This window comes from Schistocerca americana, chromosome 6, assembly GCF_021461395.2.
Source record: "Schistocerca americana isolate TAMUIC-IGC-003095 chromosome 6, iqSchAmer2.1, whole genome shotgun sequence".
Lineage (NCBI taxonomy): Eukaryota > Metazoa > Arthropoda > Insecta > Orthoptera > Acrididae > Schistocerca > Schistocerca americana.
In genome coordinates, this window is record NC_060124.1 from 471,000,885 (window position 1) to 471,025,714 (window position 24,830).

At 43.2% G+C, this 24,830-nt stretch overlaps 1 protein-coding gene across 1 annotated transcript; it reads left to right on the forward strand.

The window, feature by feature from the left end:
- The first annotated feature begins 615 nt into the window (after window positions 1-615).
- LOC124619435 (actin, cytoplasmic type 5-like) lies at window positions 616-24,297 on the forward strand. The gene is made up of 7 exons (XM_047145812.1): window positions 616-778; window positions 9,910-10,149; window positions 12,370-12,508; window positions 16,883-17,118; window positions 21,612-21,851; window positions 23,516-23,665; window positions 23,926-24,297. Exons 1-6 carry the CDS (start codon window positions 653-655, stop codon window positions 23,663-23,665), a joined length of 1,131 nt encoding a protein of 376 aa, XP_047001768.1. The 5' UTR covers window positions 616-652; the 3' UTR covers window positions 23,926-24,297.
- The last annotated feature ends 533 nt before the right edge of the window (window positions 24,298-24,830 follow it).

Consider the following 24,830-nt stretch of genomic DNA (forward strand, 5'->3'; position numbering starts at 1 on the left):
AGAGAAGGATGCATGATCTCTGTACATCTCCACCACCATTATCTTAACTTGTCTCTATGACGCAAGCAGAATGGCATAAGATCCTCTTGAAACTGCACACGGCCTGTGTTAATCTATTCCGAGACGGCTGGAAGATGTTTTGGATACCAATGGTGCAAAATATCTTCCAGCTGTCTCGGAGTAGATAAATACGGATCCTATACAGTATTAGGCATGGTAATGTGTCTTGTTTTTGGTGTTTGTAAATTTTTGTCCAACCCCTGTACAGCACAGTAAATTTTTGAAGGGGGGTCGTTTGCTTCATATCACGTGTCCTCTGCGAAAGTTCACAGAGGTTTGCGGAATGTGGATGTAGATGAGAAGCGGTATTGGGGATCGGTTTACGGAAAAGCGGATTTTGGATCCACGTGTAAACGAAGTGTGAGTCGTTCATCTCCACGGCTGCCCTGGTCGGAGTGGCAGTAGGAGCGTTGCTGGCGCCAGTGAGACGTAGAGGGCCTTGTCCGCAGAGCGGCGCTGCTCCGCACCGTGTGCGTATATGGCGGTGCGGCCGCCAGGCGTGGCGAGCGCCGCTATATAAGGCTGGCCTCCGGTGCTCCAGCCGCACTGCGCTCCAGTCCAGCACCGCAACAAGACACAGCACTCTGCAGACATGGCCGACGAAGACGTCAGCGCGCTCGTCGTGGACAACGGCTCCGGCATGTGCAAGGCGGGCTTCGCCGGCGACGACGCCCCACGGGCCGTGTTTCCCTCCATCGTGGGCCGGCCTCGGTACCAGGTGTGTACAGCTACTGTCCGGAGAGGCCGTCTCCAAACAGGACACCTAGTTTCTCTCCAGCACCACCCCTCCCAGACAGCAGAATACCTGTTGCATACCCACACTCGAAAGTTACCCCTTTTTATCAACATCTTTCTCGTGTGTCTAATAGTGAAACTACTTGACATTCTGCTCCATTTTTATCCACCTTTCGTGGGTTCCAATTTTTATTTACATACAGTTGAAGTAGGGCTAGTTGAGTTTTAAATACACATGCTGCGGTAGTGTGTGGAAACTGAATTTTGTATACCCTTCTTTTGTTGTAGGTGCTTCCAAATTTTTTGTTGCATAGTCTCGCGTGTCCTGTAATGCCTGACACCTTTGGTATGCATATATGGTGTTTCTAAGCTCGTCAGGCGCGTTTTCTCCAGTGTTTCTTCGTCGTGTAGTTGGAGTCAGCCCAAACAAGTACTGTTCATCGTACAATAAAATGAACACCCTTATCTGCTTACGGGCGTTGACATACATCAACGGGGACAGATGAAAATGTGTGCCCTGACCAGGACTCGAACCCGGTCGGGGCACACATTTTCATCTGTCCACGTTGACGTATATCAACGCCTGTAAACAGCTAAGGGTGTTCAGTTCATTATAATTTCATTCTAACGAGCTGCATGGTCACAGATGGTATCTGTTCTTTCGGACATGTCCGAAAGAACAGTCTTTAATGCGACGCCGAGCGTCCATGGGAAGTGTCGGTCTGTTTCCCGTTACGACCAAACTGACTTTTAATATAAAATTCTACATGCCTATTAAACAAAGATTAGTATAGTGCGATATTAAAGATCGATGTATGATAAAAGGAACAGTAAAACACAAAGAATAAACACCCAGCAGCGAAGGCACAGCTTTGGCCCTCGCTGACTTTTACCGCCATGCAGGAGCGCTGCTCCGTCCCTGCTGGAGTGCTGTTTATTCTTAGTGTTTTTCTGTTCATTTTCATACACATCGACAAAACGAATAACTCCCTAATCTGGGACTGCCCTGTTGAATTGGCAAGTAAAATTCACCTGGAAAAATAGTTGTTTATAATGGGCAAACAAACCGACACTTCCCGTTGACGCTGGCCGTCGTATAAAAGATCTGATAAGCCTAACTTACTTAGGGTGACGACACCTATACATTGCAAAAACGAAATTTCAGATACCTGTGGACATATAAAAAAAATGCGCCTGATGACCCAGAAGAGAAACTCGGCAGGGCTTAATGACCAGTAACAGAAAAATCTGTCTGCATTGCAGCCATCTGCTGCTTAAGATACTGCAGTTCACAATGACGTGCTATTCGTAGGAAAGTACTTTGTTTCTGGTGGCTCATAACGCATTGGAACTAGTCACAGCTTAAAGATGTCACAATGGAAACGGAAATCGGAAAAATTCATATTAACCATCGCTACGTCCCAGTGAAACTCCATTTTTACCGTTCACTTAGCTTTGTCATATGTCCGTTTGCACTAAATTTATCAAAGCTTAATTTACGTTGGACGTAACTAACGCAGAAATTCATAAAGTTGATACCGGTTGTTTCTTCCGTCACCGCATATTCGAATTACATTGAAGCCTTGTTCCTGAGCGGGGTTTATCTTCTGTCCTCATGCTTCTAATTAGACTGTAACCGTTGTCTAAATATAAAATGGTAATATTTAGATTAAATGCGAGAAAGGTCGGATTCTTACGATGCGGATGATGGTCATGGCAGTGTCTCTCTCGCTTTAACGAGATCACCGTGTAGCTGTTTTCTGACAGCAGTACACAGCTCTGGTTTTTGTTATTGTGAAAACTTGAGTACTCTTAAAGCAACGCTAAGTATTTTAGCTATTACTCATATATATATATATATATATATATATATATATATATATATATATATATATATGGTACACGAAGATATATAAAAAGCGTAATTGCAGAAAAACCGTAGTGTGCTTGTGTATTTAGGAAATGAAGTCGAAACGTAATGCCTCTTAACATCGTTCATATAGTTGGAAATAACGGCACTGGCAGTTAAGACAGTTCATTGTCTGCAAACTAACAGTGTTAACGGAAACTAGACTCCTTAGAGGCAGGAACTGCCAAGGAACTTTAATTTTAGTTGCAGTCTTGAACGACTGTCTACAAAACATTTGACGTAAAATCTACGAAATCGGATGTCATTAAGACATTATAGTCATAGAATTGTTTTGGATGTTTACGCGCTTTTAACTAATTGTCCCGCTAACCACTTGTAGCCATAAATGTGTGAAATAAGGATAATCAAAGCTTGACTTTAGTAAATAATACTGATAGAGTTGCAGCTTTGGGGCGTTCTCAAACTTCCTACCATTGTAAAGCGTGAATCCCATCGAACCCGACACATCGGTCGCTTCCCGCCTTCTCTGACAGCTATACAACTTACAACTTTGGGTTCGAAAGAGGAGAAAGCATCCTTAAGTTTTTTCAAACGTTGAACTGATCGAAGCTGTTGACGTATGCTTTTTCCAATATTGCACAGCACTAATAAGTCTGTTTAGTGACTGTCGGTCATATTTGACAAACTTTTAAGAAATACTGTAAAACAAAAATTTTGTTTGATGGGAAAGATTGTTCCTAGAGGATCACTCAGTCCTTAGGCTTAACGCTCTCCCCTCCCCCCCCCCCCCCCTTGGTCATACTACAATGTGGGACTATTTACAAAATGTCTCTTTCTTCCTGGGAAGAAGTTACTCATATCGTTCTGGTGTGCCCCCTATTTATCTGAAGATATTTTCATCGAGTGGCACGTGCAGTGCATGGTTTGTGACGGTACCCACCGGGATGCCGTATCTATGCCTCCTGCAAGAAAAACAAGAACTGCAGATCTTGATGTGGTACGATAGAATTTTCGCTGCAGTTGGTGCGTTATCAAATTTTTGTTCACTTAAAATCAGGAAAGCGTCAAAATGACTTTTAAAAAGTATAAAACGCAAGACTCCTGGAATGTCACAGTAACAGAACTTTATTTGTAAAGTACTGAGAAACTATTACGCCGGTAGCTTGTACGTATAATGCGTTTCATCGGGAAAGATTAAATGGTTCTACATACTGTCATACTGGCTTGGATTTTAAAAACTTGGCGGCAAACGATTGCTTATGATAGTTCATTAAAGATGTTTAATGAAAAATTTCAATGGACAGTACTTCAGCTCGGAAGTGGTAAATACGGAAAAGTACGAATATACTGATACTGATGGAGGGTATTAGTAAAATTTAGCGTTTGTGAATTCTGAAAGCGGTACTACTGTAGATGTTAGTAGGAAAGTACTGTGGTTATGGAGTTAGGAAACTGAAAGTTCAGTGAATGCCTAATTTTGTCGGGATGGGGACTAGTCTTAACTTGAACTGCTGGTATATTAACTGAAACATTTTTACACGGAAAAACAGGTGTGAAAGAACTCAAGTAATGAGACCAAAACTCCGTCCGAACAGGCCACGAAGACCCAGCGGTACCGACCGGCCGCCGTGTAATCCTCAGCCCACAGGCGTCACTGGATGCGGATACGGAGGGGCATGTGGTCAGCACACCGCTCTCCCGGCCGTATGTCAGTCTGAGACCGGAGCCGCTACTTGTCAATTAAGTAGCTCCTCAATTTGCCTCACAAGGTCTGAGTGCACCCCACTTGCCAACAGCGCTCGGCAGACCGGACGGTTACCCATGCAAGTGGGGGCCCAGCTCGACAGCGCTTAACTTAGATGATCTGACGGAACCGGTGTTACCACTGCGGCAAGGAGGTTGGCCAATGAGACAAAACTCGTCCCAAAACGGCCACAGTACCCCCTCAAACAATTTAGCCGTTTTACGCTCGAATAAGGGATTTTAAACTCTTTAGATGAGTAACTGCTACCTTCCTAAACTCTAGTTAGAAACCTACTGCAGTAAGCAGTAAACGTTTGTCGTGTACAAAGATGTGAGATAACCGTCACACGTGCAAACGGATTAGTGCACACTGAATGGGATGTTAATAATACAATCATTCTGTGCCTATATAATACTTTCTGAAATTGCCGCCTAGCATAAAAGCAAATGACTCGGTTTTCAGGAATACGTTAAACTATTTAACGAATACTTGGATCGATGTCTGTTGACTGCCATACACAAAACTGATCTTCGCTTGAACAGTAATTAGGTTGCCGAAGCCTAGTGGCAGTGGGTGTGCCTCTGACAACACGAAATCAGCTGCGATCAAAACTGGAAACCGGTCCTACGTACGAGATGAGTCAGCTGCCTAGCTGGCTACCGAGCACCACAGCTCTACGGGACCACAGCTGCTCTCCCGCCTCAGCCACACACGGCCAAAACAGGTCTAGCAGGCAAGCTACCTCGCTGTTAACCCAGTCGTTAATAACACAAATGAATCGTATTGATGGTGGAAAAATCCACTGCTGCCCTTCAGCTTCGTTGATAAAATTAGGTGCATCCGGGCACATTTATCAAAAATCCCAACTCGTCAAACAGCACGCGTTAATTTTACTGCTTCACGGACCTCGATCCACACCTTGCTAAAGCCACAGAAGTTCTAGATTCATTTACCCAAGAATCTCCCTTCAAACATTTTACTCTACCTCTCGTACACTGGACTCGCATTCGGGAGGACGACGGTTCAATCCCGCGTCCGACAATCCTGATGTAGGTTTTCCGTGATTTCCCTAAATCACTCAAAGTAAATGCCGGGATGGTTTAAAGGGCACGGCCGACTTCCTTCCCCGTCCTTCCCTAATCCGATGAGACCGATGACGTCGCTGTTTAGTCTCTTCCCCCAAACAACCCATCTTTACCGCTCATATTTAATATTTCGACCTTGCAATAACAGATAAATACATATGTTAGTTTAATAAAGTACGTATCTTAAGTGTTCAGAAGCACGTAAGCAGTTAAAATTATGTAATACAGACTATTGTAGGGAGGAATCCGCCTTGGTTCAAAACACCTAGTTTCTGTGATACACTGTCGAAAGTTTTTGGTTTTCCTCTACCCAGATTTAGTAATATCAATTTCTCTCAGGTTTTTTATTTTGCATATTCCCTTTGAAACTGCTATCCTTAGAGCTGTTCGGCAGATACATTGCAAAGTAAAGAGTAAAAACTGGACGAAACGACCTGTCTCGCTTACCTTAGTACAGGTCACGTAGATTTGAGTACCATCAGCAAATTTCCAAAATGTTGCCATTACATTTTGTCTTAAATTGCTAAATTCCTGGATTACTAAAACTGCAGTTGCTGGGAGTCGAAGCAGGGCATTAACGTCCCTGGACTCTCGTTCGGGAACAGTGGTTCTACTTCGTCAGGTTACGGGATTCCTATGACTCACGGCGGCTGACAAGACGCATCCATAGAAAATTTCGCGTAAATGTTCCTGTTCCATCTCTTGTGGTTTAAACTTGCAGGGGGCAGCCGTTAAATCCTGAGCGCCCACTGCGCACTTGTCGACTTGGAGCTATTAACTATGTAATCATCCTAAAATATTCGGTTTGATAAATATTTCTGAAGCAGTGTTCTGTAATGGACGTAGAATGTCTCCTGCGCCTCTAGTCATCACATTTGTGAGCTAATAGACACTTTCATAAGGCATAATACGCAAACTTAGGACAACGACTACGGATGTGTCAGCGGCTATTGTATTGCATAAGTAAACCGCAAAAGGTCATGTGCTTTACTAGTATTTGCTTCTCGAGCGCGAGCATTAACAGATCTCAGGTGCTGTGGTGGCAACAGTTTAGCGATTTAAATCACCGCTCTGCACCAACAATGGTGACTTTCATCAGAGTTGTCAGACGCTCAGGTCTGACAACTAGCAAAGTACTTCAAATACCTGAAGTGTGACGGTTAGCACCTTTGTCTAAAATAATGCTTAAATTAGCAGCCTGAAGCACATCAATGTGAATCATGGACTGAGGAAATTGGAAAAGAATGCAAATAGCAAGAGATATGGGATTAAGATACTGGAAAATTTGGACAAATAAAACTTCTGCTGAAACTGGGAGGAAAGTAATGTGGAAAACTATAGGTGATAGTGTAAGTTACAATACAGGAGCATAACTGTCACTAAAAGGAGCAACAGATGGTTAAAATGTAGGGAAGGCACACAGTAGTAGAGGACGTTGTCACGTGTTTATATATATATATATATATATATATATATATATATATATATATATATATATTTCTTAGATTACGATCATCACTCTGCAAATGAAAGGCAATATTTCCCCCCAGACGCGTTCCGTCCGTTTGTCAGAGCATTATCCGTGGCCTGAAATTCAAAATTTTTATTTTCATTGGCATTTTTCATTTACATGTACTGTTATTGCCGGTGAAGCTACTGTTCTGCTTGTGGCACTAAATAAAATTTTGTGGACCTATAAAGTCCATGTAAAACAGCAGACTAACTCGAAAGTGATGCAAACAAAAATGTCCATGTATCACAGGCCTCTCACACCGTGGTAGAGGCGAAATGCCTCTGGTAAAGTCTGTTAACTCGCAAACATACGGCCACAACCTAAAAATCATAAAAGATAACGTTGGACGTAAGTGCTGCTCGGAGCTAGTCGGCACAGGAGAGGAAATCTAATTTGCTGCATACTTCCACTAAAGATGGGAAATGCAAACTGGATTCCTCTAATGAGAAATCCACTCAGTATCGATCCGAAAAGCTGTGCCATTTAACTTGCTATCTTAGTAACAATATGAAATAAGATCGGGTGTGACGACAGGTGGGTGTCACGCAGAAAGTGGAACAGGGACTCTTCTGGCCCATATGCAGTGCGCAGGCGGACGCCTGCTGCAGAATAATGGCCAGCCGCTGCACTCGGCGGTCGCGTTTAATTGCCGTGAAGGTGCGCGGCGAGCCGTTCTAATGCCAGCGTATAGCGATGCCGGCGCACGCCGCATCCGGCTCTTAAAGGCCGTAACCGACAAAGCTGCGTGTCCGCTCTTCGGAGCAGAAACTCGCGTAAAGAGCGACCACCTGCTGAGCAGCTCGCTGCTAAGTGGTCTAGACGCTAATTACCTGCATCTTCATGACTACCGCGATAAGGCGATCAACTTGTTTCTTCTATTTCCACTGCTTGAGGAAAACCTGACGCAGGGACGTGTGACAAATCACCACTAGTTTTGTCTCGGGCAATTTTGCCACGTGGCTACGTGATGAAGAAATTATTGCGCCGGAAGTCGGTCCTTCCAGTCACTGTAATTAGTTCCAGTAGTACTTAGTCTCACCCTGTTTAGTGATGGGGATCTGAACGTCAAATTGGTTAATACCTAGGATTAACTCAGCTGTCTTTCAGGGGGAAATTTGTCAAAAGGTAGTTTCGTTGTTTCCTAACTTCACTTATAAATGATCTAGTATCAATGGTGCTAGCCTAATCAGTTAGCAGAAGCGACAGAAGATACTGGCTATGCTGCAATAGGTAGTGCTAATATGACTAAAAGCTATTCGCCTGCTGTTACTGAAAACAAGCGATGCTAACGTCATATTCACTGGCAGCAAGTACGTGTATTGCACCATTACATACGCGACTCGTAAATAGTTTGTGTATAATCAGCCACACGAGTTCGTGATAAAGACGCCCCCTCTCTGGTCTTGTCCACATATAATGCGTGAATGTTCAAATACTTTACGTAATGTACAATAAACTAACCAGCTTTTGATAGGAAGTTTTCTCGGTGTAACATGCACAGGAATCCATGAGACTGGTTAAATTATCACGCTTCTGCATTTTTGTTTCCCTTCTCTGCAAGAACAGCGTAGCTCTACATGGTTCGCTGGGCAACCCTTGCAATCAGTCATAAGCACTTCCATGAAATCCGCTGGTTTCAGTCGAAATTGTTTACCCTTGTCTCATGACATTTTTGAAACGTAACTAATACGAATTACGTAGCTGTCAAAGGTTCCCACCATTAATACCCTGAACTAAAATTTTATTTGAGCGCCGGGTAACTAGGTTACCTTCATCAGTTTAGCCCTGCTACCAGACCTGATTTCGTGACTGAAAACTGGAAAAATCTTAAGTTACAGGGCGGTATTTCCTCTAAGGCAGCACGTCCAGACAGCGTAGACGTGTGGTCTATTACACTTCAGAAGTCGGACGTATCTTCATGTTTCCAGTTTCCCAATGAGGGGACATGGTCTTGCCATAAAATCGGAATACAAATTGTCTGTAAGAGTTCATATAGTTTTTCCTTAAGGTATTATGCATCAATCTACAAGATCATAGAACACTGATTTGCTCTTTGTGTAACTGCTAATATTTTAAACAAGCGAATCAACCTAACATAATTTGCACATTTCCACTCACTCCCCCAAAATTTTCTGGGGTAACTCGTCGCTTAGTACTGACTGCACAAAAGCGAGCAGTAAAAATGTTTACTGGCGTCATGTAGGTACCTGTTCAAGAAACTAGACATTTAAAATTCGCTGACACAGCACATATTCAGTAATAAATTGGTCATCAATCTCAAATTGAGAAGTGACTTCCATACCTACACTAGTGGGAAAAAGACGTTTACTACCCATCATTAAAGCTGGGAGAAGCTCAGAAGAGTTAAATGTGCAGCAACTAAATCCTTGACCATTTTCCTAATAAGTCTGACAGATGGCAAAGCAAACCGTGAATCTAACTTACCATCATTTCTCATTGAGAACTTCTATTCCATTACACTTAAAAACATCGTTTCACATGAGTAGGGCTGAAATGTGACAATTTTGAAGAGTAATCATCTATCTCGTTCCACATAGATTTCGATGAATCACTCAAGTGATCTAGAGAACATGCAACTAGTACTGCTCAAACTGGGCGGTTTTCCCAGTGTACCACGGTTTGAAGGACGCAAATTCAACTGACTTTTCGTGGTTTGGTTGTTAGTGACATGAAGTGTAGGTATTTGGTTGCTGTAAGAATAAGTTTGTCAGTGTATGCTGTAGACTGAAAGGTCTAGGAAGGGAGGGGGAGTATTCATTTGCACCGTAAAATCCACCCCTCACTCCCGGTAACGAAGTTCGACGCAACAATGCAGTAGTAAATTTGACTGGTGTCCTCGAAACGTACAGCACGAGGCTAATGTAATTACGGCTGGTTCCAGGGCATCATGGTGGGCATGGGCCAGAAGGACAGCTACGTGGGCGACGAGGCGCAGTCGAAGCGAGGCGTGCTGACGGTGAAGTACCCGATCGAGCACGGCATCGTCACCAACTGGGACGACATGGAGAAGATCTGGCACCACACTTTCTACAACGAGCTGCGCGTCGCCCCGGAGGAGCACCCCGTCCTGCTCACTGAGGCGCCGCTCAACCCGAAGGCCAACCGCGAAAAGATGACGCAGGTACGTTCCCTGGTCTACACCTGTACACAGCTCTTCGTGTAGGCTTCCGTCCATCAGCATACAATGTTCAGGGATCCTGTCCACTGCAAGCGGGTACTTTCTGCATTTACGTTGTTCCTGCCTTTACACCATGTAACAAACTATGTGAACAAATCTAGCAACCGCTGATCTCTCTGCTCAGTATTTTCTGCATCTTATGAAAACCAAGGCTTCACATCACATTCCTGATTTCCACACTACAGAAAAATCACGAGCATGTAAATTGAAGCGGAAAAATACTTCCTGACTGCTTAGCTGCTTAGTCCCATGATTTTCTTCGGCACTGAAATCTTACCTGACTTCTGTTTTCGCAATATGCCTTTTCTATAACTTAGATAATTAGCTAAATACGTGCAATTGGGGTGACGTATTTTCAGTGTTAGGTATTTAAAGTATTAATGTGAAACCAGTTAAGTTCCTCATTAAAGCATCTTATACACTTCTCCGAATCACCTCTTGTACTTGGCTGTGAAATGATTAGCGTCTTGTCAGATTGGTATTCCAACGCAGTCTTTATTACTCATTCGTGAACGCTCTCACTTTGTCACTGAATTTGCCTGACATGTTTAAGAGGAAAAATGGTGGCTGTTCGGAAAGTTAACTTTAAGGCTTTATTTCCTGAAACAGAAATATATTTCGAACATTCTGTGAAGATAAATGTGCCTTCCTTAAACATCGCTTTTGATGCGGAAGTTCCTGGCATAGATCTACTTGAAGTTGTCAGTCTTTGGGCAGGACTTCCACGAAGTTTCCTTAAGCTCAATTATAGTGTAAGAGTGGATAGATTTTTTTTGTAATGAAATTTTCTCTCTGCAGCAGTGTGTGCCCTGATAAACTTTATGGCAGATTAAAACTGCGTGCCGGACCGAGACTCGAACTAGGGACCTTTTGCCTTCCTCGGTCCGGCACGCAGTTTTAATCTGCAACAAAGTTTTAGATTTTTTCGTATTTAGTGTGTTGTGACAAACGTTCTCTCGAGGGTTCAAAAATTTTCTTGCAGACCAGTTCACTATAGAACAATTAATGTTATTTCCACGTAAATTGCCAGACTCGAAACGCCACTCTTATTAGTGGCCTGTGCTATCATTTAGCATGTGATGGCTTGTGGTTTGTCTCATACTTTAACGTATGTAATTGTGGCACATTCTGGCATTAAACTCGGTGAACACGCCTGGTAATAAATGCATGACCCACGAAGTTTGAAATTTCAACTGTACATGGACTCTAACCGAAACCTTACTTTTAGTGGGCAGTGCTATAACCTAGCTAGCTAGCTCGCTAGCTAGGCAACACTGAAGACCAGCCCAGCAGGTTTTTCTGCCAGTGTCTTTCCTGCTTTTCAAACTTCACACCTGCCCTGCATAATTTGCGGGACCAACATTGCTGGAAAAGAGCATATCGTGAAGAAATAGTGTAGTCGCGTTCTAGGTGTCGTTTCCAGAAAACGATCTTCCACTCTGCTCTGATTTTGCCTTACTTTAAACTTCCGACACTTCTCCAATACGTTCTTTCAGAAATCCAGTCTAGTAAAACATGGGGAAATACTTCTCAAGTTCGGAAGAGGTATTGACATAACAACCTCAGGAAGAGTGGCCTACCTGGCGTAAAAAGCTCATTCTATAAGTCCATCGCCAGAGAAAGGCAAGGTTCGAGAATAGACCAGAAACGGCTTAGTTTTAGTCGGCAAGTACACCCTCAGCTGCAGTTTTCTTTCTAGAAATAAGATTTTAGCTCACTCAAACTTTCACGGAACTGTGGGAACAGTCATACGATTACCTGAAAGAATTTGCCTCACACTGCAATTAAATATTCAGCTTTATGTAGTACGTACGCATACAGGGTGACTAGTTTGAAAATGCTCCTTGCTGCAGGGCAACACATGGCAATAAGACATGCTCTAAAGATAAAAATACCACGAGTTGATGTACCTATATCGGGTCGTCTGAATATGTGGCAGGAGGCATCAGAATCGGTTATAATGTAAATAGCATTTTATTGCAATCTGAGGCACACTGTCTTGTTCTCCAGATTGTACCTCATTCCTTCATCGTAATTAACGGCCTATTAGAATAATCGCACAACTGATTTTTCCTGTCAGTTAAATCAGTAACGGTGGCAAAAAGCCAAAAAACTTAAGTGGCTGTGACTGAGGTGGGTGGTGACTCTCTGGTGCTGTTGCAGATAATGTTCGAGACGTTCAACACGCCGGCGATGTACGTGGCTATCCAGGCCGTGCTGTCGCTGTACGCATCCGGAAGGACCACTGGAATCGTCCTGGACTCTGGTGACGGCGTGTCCCACACCGTGCCCATCTATGAAGGTACGGCCTGCTTCCCACTCCTTCACCGACGTTGTGGAGATAGGCAGTGAACCACGAGTTCTGCTGCAGTAATATTAACATTGTTACTTACGAAATGCAACCACGTTTCTAGCCGACAACTTCTCCATCTCGTAAGGCTGCACTACTTTAATTTTGGGATTTGGTAGAAAGTGTAAACTCAGAGTACTGGTGCGTATGCAGCAATAATTTACGCGTGAAATCTATTACCCACGCCCGGCGATGTCAGCTGCTGTAAAAAGAATAATCGACCCTAATTGGGGTGAAAGGTGTGCATGTTGCTTGGGCGCCGGCTAAAGGAAATAGGCTGAGAACACAGTTAACCACTGAGATAATCATCAATCTGTACTCAAAACTTAAATATGTTGCCACTTCTGAACTAAACTTTTAAGTAGTTAAGATGTTTAATAGGCTCATTAAAGTAATACTGAAGGTGACTTAATCAGCTGGGGGTGCCAGTGTGGTCACACCCAATCGACAGGTGAAACGCACTGGGTGTCCAAGGAAGAATGGTAGTCAGGAATATGACAAGCGATCATTAGAAGCAACAAGTCTCATAAACATGGGATCAAAAATGCATACCTTAAGATCTAGAAGCACTTACTCAATAGGAATGTTCCAAAGAAAGGAAGACAAACGTTCATAGCTCTTAAGGTATGTTCTAGAAAGTGTTTATTAGACTTCTTTGCTTCGAAAGATCGTTCCTGTCGTAACCAAGAATACTGACTACTCCCTCTGGGACATCCTGTATGTAAGGAACAATTTACATACCAAAATACGTTAGATTTGTAATAAGACGTTAAAATAAAGTAGCTATGCAGTGTCAGTTCAGGAAAAGTGCTTTGGTTTTAAGATCAACCCGTTAATCTTTTGACTGCTATTCAATCATAGCTTTTCCACAAGGAAACAGTTAAACAGTTTATACTGCAAGGAGCACTTTATACCTTAATGCTGAAAATACAAATAAATAGAACACTTCTAGTACGTCCATTTTTGTCGTAAATTCGTGCTCATATGTGCTGCTGCTGCTGCTGCTGCTGCTGCTGCTGCCGCCGCCGCCCGATCACTCTGTAAATATTCGTGGTGATTAAATAAGAATAGCCCTAAAAGTTTAATACCACACAGGAAGAAACTTCTGTATCGGATTGACTGTAGTGTAACAGTATGTATTCTTTTCTTAAATCATACAGATAATTCAGATGACAATGATACCTCATCCGTCCTGAAGTCTTGGCAGAAGATTAATACATGATCATTAGACATTAAAGGCGCATCTTGTTGAAGCCATCCTTCTATCCTATTTGTATCATTAGGTTGTACGTCCTGAAATTCATTCTACTGATAGTCCCGTGTACGTAATGGATCCAGAAAGTTACACATGGTCCCATGCCGAGACGATTACATCATACTGGCGCATTCGAAGTGAAAATAATCTGGGTATCCTCCAGACAGCCTGTTGCGATTCGGATAAGTCAAAATATGCGGGACAGTCATTTTGATGGATAAAACGTATAAATTGTGTACATCAACCGTGAAACTGTGGCGGTATGTTGACCAAATGAGAACGTGTCTAGCCGTAGTGCCAAGAACTTGAGCAGTGCCGTACGGATCTGTCTACGCACCGTGCAGAGTAGATTTTGCGCCATTACATTTTCGTATTTTCGGCAAGCTGAAACGTCTGAGATTTTCGAAGGAGAGACACTCACACAGTTCTCGAAAGACTGTAACAAAGGAGCGGATTTCTATCGTGGAGGAACTGAAACGTTGGGGAAACATTGATAGTTGTTCAGAGACTTGAATGTTGAAAAATTACTGTAATTACAGTGTATCCAACGTAAAGCGTAGTGGAGCATTCAATGAAAATTACATGGCTCGTCATGGGTAACTCCTTGAAGTCCTTCGTCGTAGGTTCCGGACTTGCCTCTTCTCTTCTTCCCTCTCCCCCTCTCCCTCAGGATTTTTCCTTTCAAACATCTTCTTAGGAAGATGTTTGAATTACGTATCGCCGGCCGGGGTGGCCGAGCTGTTGTAGGCGCTTCAGTCTGGAACCGCGGGACCGCTACAGTCACAGGTTCGAATCCTGCCTCGGGCATGGATGTGTGTGATGTCTGAGGTTAGTTAGGTTTAAGTAGTTGCAAGTTCTAGGGGACTGATGAGCTCAGAATTTAAGTCCCATAGTACTCAGAGCCATTTGAACCAGTTCAATGACTTACCAAATTTAGTTTCTCTTCGTATCACTCTAATGCCCTTCCCTTTTAATTTCTTCTAGTAATAGTTCACTGACTTACGTTCGAATCCAGGATGTTTTCGTGAGTCTTCTCAACATACGCTACAACTTCTAATGATGTTTCACAGAGCCCACCTTTCAGACCATAACTTCAAATGCTAGAAATATTAATTTCTAACTGCCTTCTAAGAGGGTTGTTTATAAATTACTATTTTACTATTTCAGAATGCTTGTTGAGTCCTTGAAATTCTTTTAATATCCATGATGTTAGTCAGCCACGCTACTTTAAAGTAGGAAAAATTCATGACTTCGATTAGCATTTTTTTCCTGTCTTTATAATCTCCTGTTCATCCACCAAGGTTCTGGTATTACGATTATCCACGGCGTCAAAATTCGAGTGTTCTTCCGAGAAGGCAACTAGTATGTCAGCAGATGGAATGTTTACCATTTATTTTGATCACTTAGGATTTGCTAAGAGGATGTAGAAGATGAAATGGGAGATACGATACTGCGTGAAGAGTTTGACAGACACTGAAAGACCTAAGTCGAAACAAGGCCCCGGGAGTAGAAAAAATTCCATTAGAACTACTGATAGCCTTGGGAGAGCCAGTCCTGACAAACTGTACCATCTGGTGAGCAAGATGTATGAGGCAGGTGAAATTCCCTTAGACTTCAAGAATATAATTCCAATCCCAAAGAAAGCTGCTGCCAGATCTGAAAATTACCGAACTATCAGTTTAATAAGTCACAGCTGCAAAATACTAACGCGAATTCTTTACAGACGAATGGAAAAACTTGAAGCCGACCTCGTGAGATCAGTTTGGATTCCGTAGAAATAGTGGAACACGTGAGGCAATTCTGACCCTACGACTTCTCTTAGACGACAGATTAAGGAAAGGCAAACATACGTTTCTAACATTTGTAGACTTAGAGAAAGCTTTTGACAATGTTGACTGGAATACTTTCAAATTCTGAAGGTGGCAGGGGTAAAATACAGGGAGCGAAAGGCTATTTACAGTTTGTACAGAAACCAGATAGCAGTTACAAGAGTCGAGGGGCATGAAAGGGAAGCAGCGTTTAGGAAGGGAGTGAGACAGGGTTGTGGTCTACCCCCGATGTTATTCAATCTGTATATTGAGCAAGCAGTAAAAGATACAGAAGAAAAATTCGGAATAGGTATTAAAATCCATGAAGAAATAAAAATTTGAGGTTCGCCGATGACATTGTAGTTCTATCAGAGACAGCGAAGGACTTGGAAGAGCAGTTGAACAGAACGGACAGTGTCTTGAAAGGAAGATATAAGATGAACATCAACAAAAGCAAAACGAGGATAATGGAATGTATTCGAACTAAATCGGGTGATGCTGCGGGAATTAGATTAGGAAATGAGACGCTTGAAGTAGTAAATGAGTTTTGCTATTTGGGGAGCAAAATAACTGATGGTCGGAGTAGAGTGGATATAAAATGTAGACTGGCAATGGGAAGGAAAGCGTTTCTGAAAAAGAGGAATTTAACATAGTGTAGATTGAAGTGTCAGGAAGTCGTTTCTGAAAGTATTTGTATGGAGTGTAGCCATGTATCAAAGTGAAACATGGACGATAGTTTGGACAAGAGCTTTCGAAATGTGGTGTTACAGAAGAATGCTGATTAGATGGGTAGATCACATAACCGAGGTATTGAATAGGATTGGGGAGAAGAGAAGTTTGTGGCACAACTTGACTAGAAGAGGGGATCGGTTGGTGGGACATGTTCTGAGGCATCAAGGGATCACCAATTTAGTATTGGAGGGCAGCGTGGAGGGTAAAAATCGTAGAGAGAGACAGATGAATACACTAAACAGATTCAGGATGTAGGTAGCAGTAGGTACTGGGAGATGAAGGTTGCAAAGGATAGAGTAGCATGGAGATCTGCATCAAACCAGTCTTAGGACTGAAGACAACAGGATTTGCTTTCCATAGTCTTTATTGTAGTTTGTGTAAAGAGGACAGTCTTGTAGCGTAAGAAACCTCTTATCCTATGTTAGGTGCTGAGACTGGTCTAGTGGCCCATTGCATGGAGGAGGTAATCTTAAAACATTTTGGGCTGACTTTGAGCGACGTTGCGGCACTATTAGAGGTGGTGTGCTGCAGGGTACGCGCTGCCGCACGCGATCCTGCGTCTGGACCTGGCCGGGCGCGACCTCACGGACTACTTGATGAAGATCCTGACTGAGCGCGGCTACAGCTTCACGACGACGGCCGAGCGCGAGATCGTGCGCGACATCAAGGAGAAGCTGTGCTACGTGGCGCTCGACTTCGAGCAAGAGATGGCCACCGCCGCCGCCAGCTCCTCCCTCGAGAAGTCCTACGAGCTGCCGGACGGCCAGGTCAGCTATACCTCTCTCTCTCTCTCTCTCTCTCTCTCTCTCTCTCTCTCTCTGCTTACCGTCCCTGTTGTCAGCCTCGACGTAGTCTAGCAATGTAACAGCCCGTCTGAATCGTTTTGCTACTAGCAATTGCACACACTTTACAAACTAGCACGTAAATAAGTGGTATCCCTGTACTTACGAAATCTCCAAACCAGCACGAAGTGTTAGCTTCGTATGTAACAAAAGGTTAGGTTCAGATTAGCTTGGATTGCAGCCATTTCCCTTACTTTTATCCCTTACCTCCGCTACATTGGTAGACCTTCGGGTTTTCCCCTGGGTTTTACACGGTAAGCTATATCTGATCCAGTCACATAGGGCAAAGGGACCGATAACCTAGTAGTTTGGACCTATTAAGCATCCATCCGTCCGCAGCTCTTGGTCTCGAGGCCGTGTTCTCGCTTCCCGCGCACGGGGTCCCGGGTTAGTTTCCCGGCGGGGTCAGTGATTTTCACCTTCCTCGAGCTGACTGGCTGTTTGTGTTCTCTTCATCATTCATGAGTGGCGAGATTGGACTGAGAAAAGGTTGGGAATTCGTACGGGCGCTGATAACCGAGCAGTTGAGAACCCCACAAACCAAACGTCATCCATTCAACCAAGCAGTATCCATTTCCGGGTACTACTACCGTGTACCATAACCTGATTTTAAACTAGTTAGGCGCGGTACTTCCCGTAATAGTGAGGTACCATCAGTACCAGGTTTGAGACCTCTATAGCTGTTCTGGAATTTTTGAAACGTAATTATAGACACCAATTTGTTCAGATTCAATAAGATTTCTCCAGAATTATCACCTGGATCGGTATGTTTACCTACTACCAGTGTTTAAATCGGTGAATGTTTGACAGAAGTTCTACTGCTACCACAGCACCCATTTGTTGAGCTCGAAGGCGCTAAGCTGGTTTCTGGCACTGTTACGTGTACGTGCGAAATAAGTTCATATTGTGTGCAACGTAGTGTTACACGATATTACTCAATAGAACAAGTGCTCCTTAAAGAGCAACTTAATCTCAGAAGACACTAATATAAAATTGTACTTCGGTAACAATTTAGTAATATTTTGCATTTATTACGTTTAGAATTTTCCAGTTTCTTGATGGGTTCAGAATTTTAATCCAGAAAGTGCGCTCACCTCAGTGCTTCCCAAATATTCTTCTAATTAGCTGCAATCAGATTTTTTGCAATTATTTAATCACAAACGCATTTCGCTAGTGTCTGACTTCTGTAGTCTTGATTGGGTACAATGAAGGGAGAAAACTGTTTCCGGGCTTTTATTGGTTACGTAATATACAGTGGTGGAAGTACCAGTTTCACTGCAACTAGGACTTAGTCGGTACTTTCGCAGTAGTCTGGTTTACGCAAATATTATACCAGCTATCTATTGAAAAGGCCTGCTTGTGAAAGTGGCAACTACGAAAAAATGCCTTCATCTCAATCGGCGTGAAGACGAAAGCGCCAATGTGATTATGCCGAATTTACACAGGTCGCTGTACAATGGAAAAAATTACACTAGTGTCGCTAGTGTGTATTTACTTACGCACTTGTCCACATTCCGTGAACTAAATTACCTGCGGAGCATGTCTCACTTTAGCATTCGCTAGCGACGATGACTAAAAATTTGACGTTTCACTTAATGTCTAGCCTAATTCTGCTAAACTTCAGAATGCATAACCACCTAAATGCTAAGTTTAACTAATCTTAGCGCAAGACTGTCCATTCGTGGAAAATTTTTCATGTAAGATTTGCAAACAGTTCGTCGCGGAGTCAACAGGTAACGAGTAAACATTCGCACTCGATCTATACTGGAAACAAGTGCATCTCTATTCCCTATCGTTAAACATACTGCCTACGAAGACGAAGCAGTCATCATATAGTTCTACAGAATCTGGGATACTTACACGAAAACCGAGCGAGGTGACGCAGTGGTGATACACTGGACTCGCATTCGGGAGGACGACGGTTCAATCTCGCGTCCGGCCATCTTGATTTAGGTTTTCCGTGATTTCCCTAAATCGCTCCAGGCAAATGCCGGGATGGTTCCTTTGAAAGGGCACGGCCGATTTCCTTCCCCATCCTACCCTAATCCGATGAGACCAATGACCTCGCTGTCTGGTCTCCTTCCCCGAACAACCCAACTCAAACGATAAAATTATTTAATTGGACCATAACTGACAAAAAAACGGAATGATACGAATTAAAATGGCAAGCAGGCACTTTGCCTGAAAGACCTGCATAGTAGCTAGTTTACTGGCAATTGAAAGTTCACCAGCAAGGGTGGGATTTTACAGAGATTTCTATTCGCCGGGTACTCACTGTTACGAAATTGCCAAAATTCCAAACAAGAGCTGCACATAGGAAAGAAAAGTATCCGTAAAATCCCATAATGTCGATCAGCCTGCAGTGGTCTGAAAGCCAACTAGTGTCGGAAGTTTCAAAAACACCTAGTGGTCGCAGTATTCAGTTGCCGGCCAGAGTGGCCGAGCTGTTCTAGGCGCTTCAGTCTGGAACAGCGCGACCGCTACGGTCGCAGGTTCGAATCATGCATCTGGCATGGATGTGTGTGATGTCCCTAGGTTAGGTTTAAGTAGTTCAAAGTTCTACGGGACTGATGCCATCAGCTGTTAAGTCCCATAGTGCTCGGAGCCATTTGAACTCGTATCCATGATGGATATGATTATTATTCCACTTCTAAATGCTCCAACTACATGTTAATGACATTCCAGACTAAATCTCTCGCTGTCACAGGTTGAAGCCGCGGGCTACAAAATCCAGCACAAATCCGACAAATTTAAAAGTCCAAAACTGTAAATTTAAACCGCGAGAAAAATTACAGGGTGTTTCAAAAATGACCAGTATATTTGAAACGGCAATAAAAACTAAACGAGCAGCGATAGAAATACAGTTTGTTGCAATATGCTTGGGACAACTGTACATTTTCAGGCAGACAAACTTTCGAAATTACAGTAGTTACAATTTTCAACAACAGATGGCGCTGCGGTCTGGGAAACTCTATAGTACGATATTTTCCACATATCCACCATGCGTAGCAATATGGCGTAGTCTCTGAATGAAATTACCCGAAACCTTTGACAACGTGTCTGGCGGAATGGCTTCACATGCAGATGAGATGTACTGCTTCAGCTGTTCAATTGTTTCTGGATTCTGGCGGTACACCTGGTCTTTAAAGTGTCCCCACAGAAAGAAGTCACATGGGTTCATGTCTGGCGAATAGGGAGGCCAATCCACGCCGCCTCCTGTATGTTTCGGATAGCCCAAAGCAATCACACGATCATCGAAATATTCATTCAGGAAATTAAGGACGTCGGCCGTGCGATGTGGCCGGGCTCCATCTTGCATAAACCACGAGGTGTTCGCAGTGTCGTCTAAGGCAGTTTGTACTGCCACAAATTCACGAAGAATGTCCAGATAGCGTGATGCAGTAATCGTTTCGGATCTGAAAAATGGGCCAATGATTCCTTTGGAAGAAATGGCGGCCCAGAACAGTACTTTTTGAGGATGCAGGGACGATGGGACTGCAACATGGGGCTTTTCAGTTCCCCATATGCGCTAGTTCTGTTTATTGACGAACCCGTCCAGGTAAAAATAAGCTTCGTCAGTAAACCAAATGCTGCCCACATGCATATCGCCGTCATCAATCCTGTGCACTATATCGTTAGCGAATGTCTCTCGTGCAGCAATGGTAGCGGCGCTGAGGGGTTGCCGCGTTTGAATTTTGTATGGATAGAGGTGTAAACTCTGGCGCATGATACGATAAGTGGACATTGGCGTCATTTGGACCACAGCTGCAACACGGCGAACGGAAACCCGAGGCCGCTGTTGGATCACCTGCTGCACTAGCTGCGCGTTGCCCTCTGTGGTTGCCATACGCGGTCACCCTACCTTTCCAGCATGTTCATCCGTCACGTTCCCAGTCCGTTGAAATTTTTCAAACAGATCCTTTATTGTATCGCTTTTCGGTCCTTTGGTTACATTAAACCTCCGTTAAAAACTTCGTCTTGTTGCAACAACACTGTGTTCTGGGCGGTGGAATTCAAACACCAGAAAAATCCTCTGTTCTAAGGAATAAACCATGTTGTCCACAGCACAGTTGCACGTTGTGAACAGTACACGCTTACAGCAGAAAGACGACGTACAGAATGGCGCACCCACAGACTGCGTTGTCTTCTGTATCTTTCACATCACTTGCAGCGCCATCTGTTGTTGAAAATTGTAACTACTGTAATTTCGAAAGTTTGTCCGCCTGAAAATGTACTGTTGTCCCAAGCATATTGCAACAAACGGTGTATTTCTATCGCTGCTCGTTTTTTATTGCCGTTTCAAATATACCGGTCATTTTTGAAACACCCTGTATATCCAGCCAGATTTTTATGTAGATAGTAAAAATATTTCGACGAAAGAAACGGAGTGCCTAAATGTGTGTGGTTTGCCTGTCCAGGTGATAACAATCGGCAACGAGCGCTTCCGATGTCCGGAGGCGATGTTCCAGCCGTCGTTCCTGGGCATGGAGTCGTGCGGCCTCCACGAGACTACCTTCAACTCCATCATGAAGTGCGACGTGGACATCAGGAAGGACCTGTACGCCAACACCGTGCTGTCCGGAGGCACCACCATGTACCCGGGCATTGCCGACCGAATGCAGAAGGAAGTCACTTCTCTCGCACCGCCCACCATGAAGGTAACCTCCCCTACTTTCGCCACTTCCCAGCCAAATGAATTGTGTGAATCCTTTACAGCTCGTTTTTCTTGTGGAATCAGCTGGTGGGGAAAAATGTAGCTCTTCTCTCCTTTTCTCTCACAAATAATTAGTAGGCAGATTGGGTAAGGACAAAAATATTTTACTATGCGTGGTATGTTAAGAGTAATCCTGAATATATTTTGAAATATTAAGATGTAGACAGCATCTGGCGGAAGTCCTCAATTCTCAACAAGATGCAATGCGACCCCCTCCCCCATCCCACTGTCCGTTAATCGACCTGGGATGCCAGTAGTTTCTCTAAATTTCTGAAAATCTGAAGTTTCTTAAAGACCAATGAAAACTTTATCATCAGTTCTGACTTGATATGAAGTATCCAGGCCAAATTAAATCACTAAAGTTAGGAAATTGTTTGGTCCTAGCAAGTCACTATACATGTCTCGTAACTACTAAATCCAACAGATATTCAATTTTTGTGATGTCGGGCTGTACGTTGCAAAATATTCTCAATTTGCAGAAGATTATGCACTGACTTAAGGCTCTGGCAGATTAAAACTGTGCCACATGGGGATTCAAACAAGACTTCGGGCCTTCAGCAGGCTATAGCTCTACTGAACAATTTTCAGCAGCAAGACTCGAGAAATGTCAATTCTCCACAATACACTTCCTTCAGTGTTATTACCGCTAGGTATGCAGCAGATCTTCTGTGAACTATCGAAAATTTGGAAGGTACAGGAAAAGTACTTGGTGTAGTAAAACCGTCACGGCAGGTCGCTATTAGTGCTTTGTTGTCTACAGAGCCTGCAAAAGGCAGAGCTGATTAGGGGTCCAGTGCGGCACGCTTTCAATCTGCCAGGAAGTTTCACAGAAGCATTTGACCGCTGAGTAAAGGGTCGTAATATTTATCATGGGTATAACCGTCACAGTTAACGAGACAAATTCTCGAGCACTGTAAAGCTGACAGAACCAGGTTGGCCGCAAAATTAAAATATGAAAGAGGATGATTTCATTATTTACCACCGTTCCAACGTAAAAACACTACACCTTCCACACTGCGGACAAAAATGAAACAATTGTTACTTTCTGGTCTCGCTTTTAAATGTTCAAACGTCCGCTTCAATGGAAAACTGCAGTACAGACTTCTGACACTGAGACTAGAGTATAGAGCTTTGCCTGTACCAATGGAGCCTTAAATGGTGTAAAATTGAATAGTAAGGCATACGTACAGTATCTGAATTCAGACTCCTAAATTTTTTTCCGTGAGGTAATCTGACACTGCAGAAGATAGCAATATAAAACTCATCATCTGAAAGATTATATATAAATTTTTCTGCAGCACTGGAAGTAGATCGCTGAAGTGATCTATGCACCACCCAAAATTTTCACCTCTTCCCCAGTGCGATCTCTTCAAAGCTTAATGAATAAATAGCAACGACGAAATTGATTAGAACTTGAATACGTCGCTCTTATGAACAGATGTGGGCCAGAAAACGAAATTCACTTGCTCAGAGCAGCACTTTCTAGGGGCCTTCACAAGCGGTCGCTTCTGTCTACTGTAACTTTTTCTTGAAGTGTAAACTAAGAAAGTTGATAAGTTTTGACGTGAGAACTTGACCATGCTGACAGCCTTGTCTCCGTTCCTGCAGGTGAAGATAATAGCGCCACCGGAGCGTAAATACTCCGTATGGATCGGAGGTTCCATTCTGGCGTCGCTGTCCACGTTCCAGCAAATGTGGATCTCCAAGCAGGAGTACGAGGAGTCGGGCCCATCCATCGTGCATCGCAAGTGCTTCTAGGTGAGTACTGAGCTCATAGTACTGTACTTAAGAACTGGCTGCTTCTTCTCACTACGGAAAATTGATTAGCTAGTACAGATTGTGTTGCTCTTTGGAAAACTACTTCCAGTGCATTTTTAAATCCATGTAACAATCGTATTGCTTTCGTGGTTTTAGTTTAGGTACAGTGTGAAACAATAGGTTAACGCTGATAACGTCTGAGATAGTAACACTAAATTGTTACTTTCGGTAACAAAGACTTGAAAAACCTCTGTCCACAGGTTTGCTGATCGGTATGCGGCCCTTCCCGTGTGCTCTACGCCTAGAGCAATGGATGCAATGAAACTTGAAGCACACCCTTCTGCACCCTCAACTAGTCTACAGCGCTGCAATGCTTTGCTGCGGATTACCACGCAGGTGTACTTGCGTCATTTCTGACGTCACCCTGCATTCTTTCCTGAAAATACCTGCACCTGCCAACATCGAAATCTGCAGTCACAAGCTTAAAACGATACATACCTGTGACGCCTTCGAAAGTTCGCTGTTAATCATTCACTGATGTCATCTGCTTACAATTAGCCTTATTTATTTAATGAAAGCATGTTGTTAAAATATTTTGTATATTTTCTATTATAAATATATTGTTTGCAAAAGTCTTAATTTTCATTGACACCCCTCCACTCTTCCATATTTCCTCAGCTAGGTGGAAATTTCACTTGAAAATACTAATTGGGAAAGTTGTGCACGTGCTAGAACTAGTTATGTAAAACCCTGAATCACGTGATAACCCGTGATACAATATTGGCCAAGATTCTGAATGTGAAAACTGGTAACACTAATGCTGGAAAGATCATAACTTGTAAATGCCTCTAAATTTTATAATTAAGATGTTAGTAAGCTGCTGTAGGTGTAAGATCAGTATGAATTCTAGTGAAACAGCAGCTGTTACCATACATCTTAACACATTAATAGTATGACTCGAATAAGTGGGAATTACAAGGACAAAAATACCATTACTGTGTATTCTTGTAAATAGTTTTTAAAACGCTAGTAGTCATACTAAGTTCAGAGGTAAAAATTTACTTTTGTCGTCAGTCCTGAGACTGGTTTGATGCAGCTCTCCATGCTACCATATCCTGTGCAAGCTTCATCTCCCAGTACTTACTGCAACCTACATCCTTCTGAA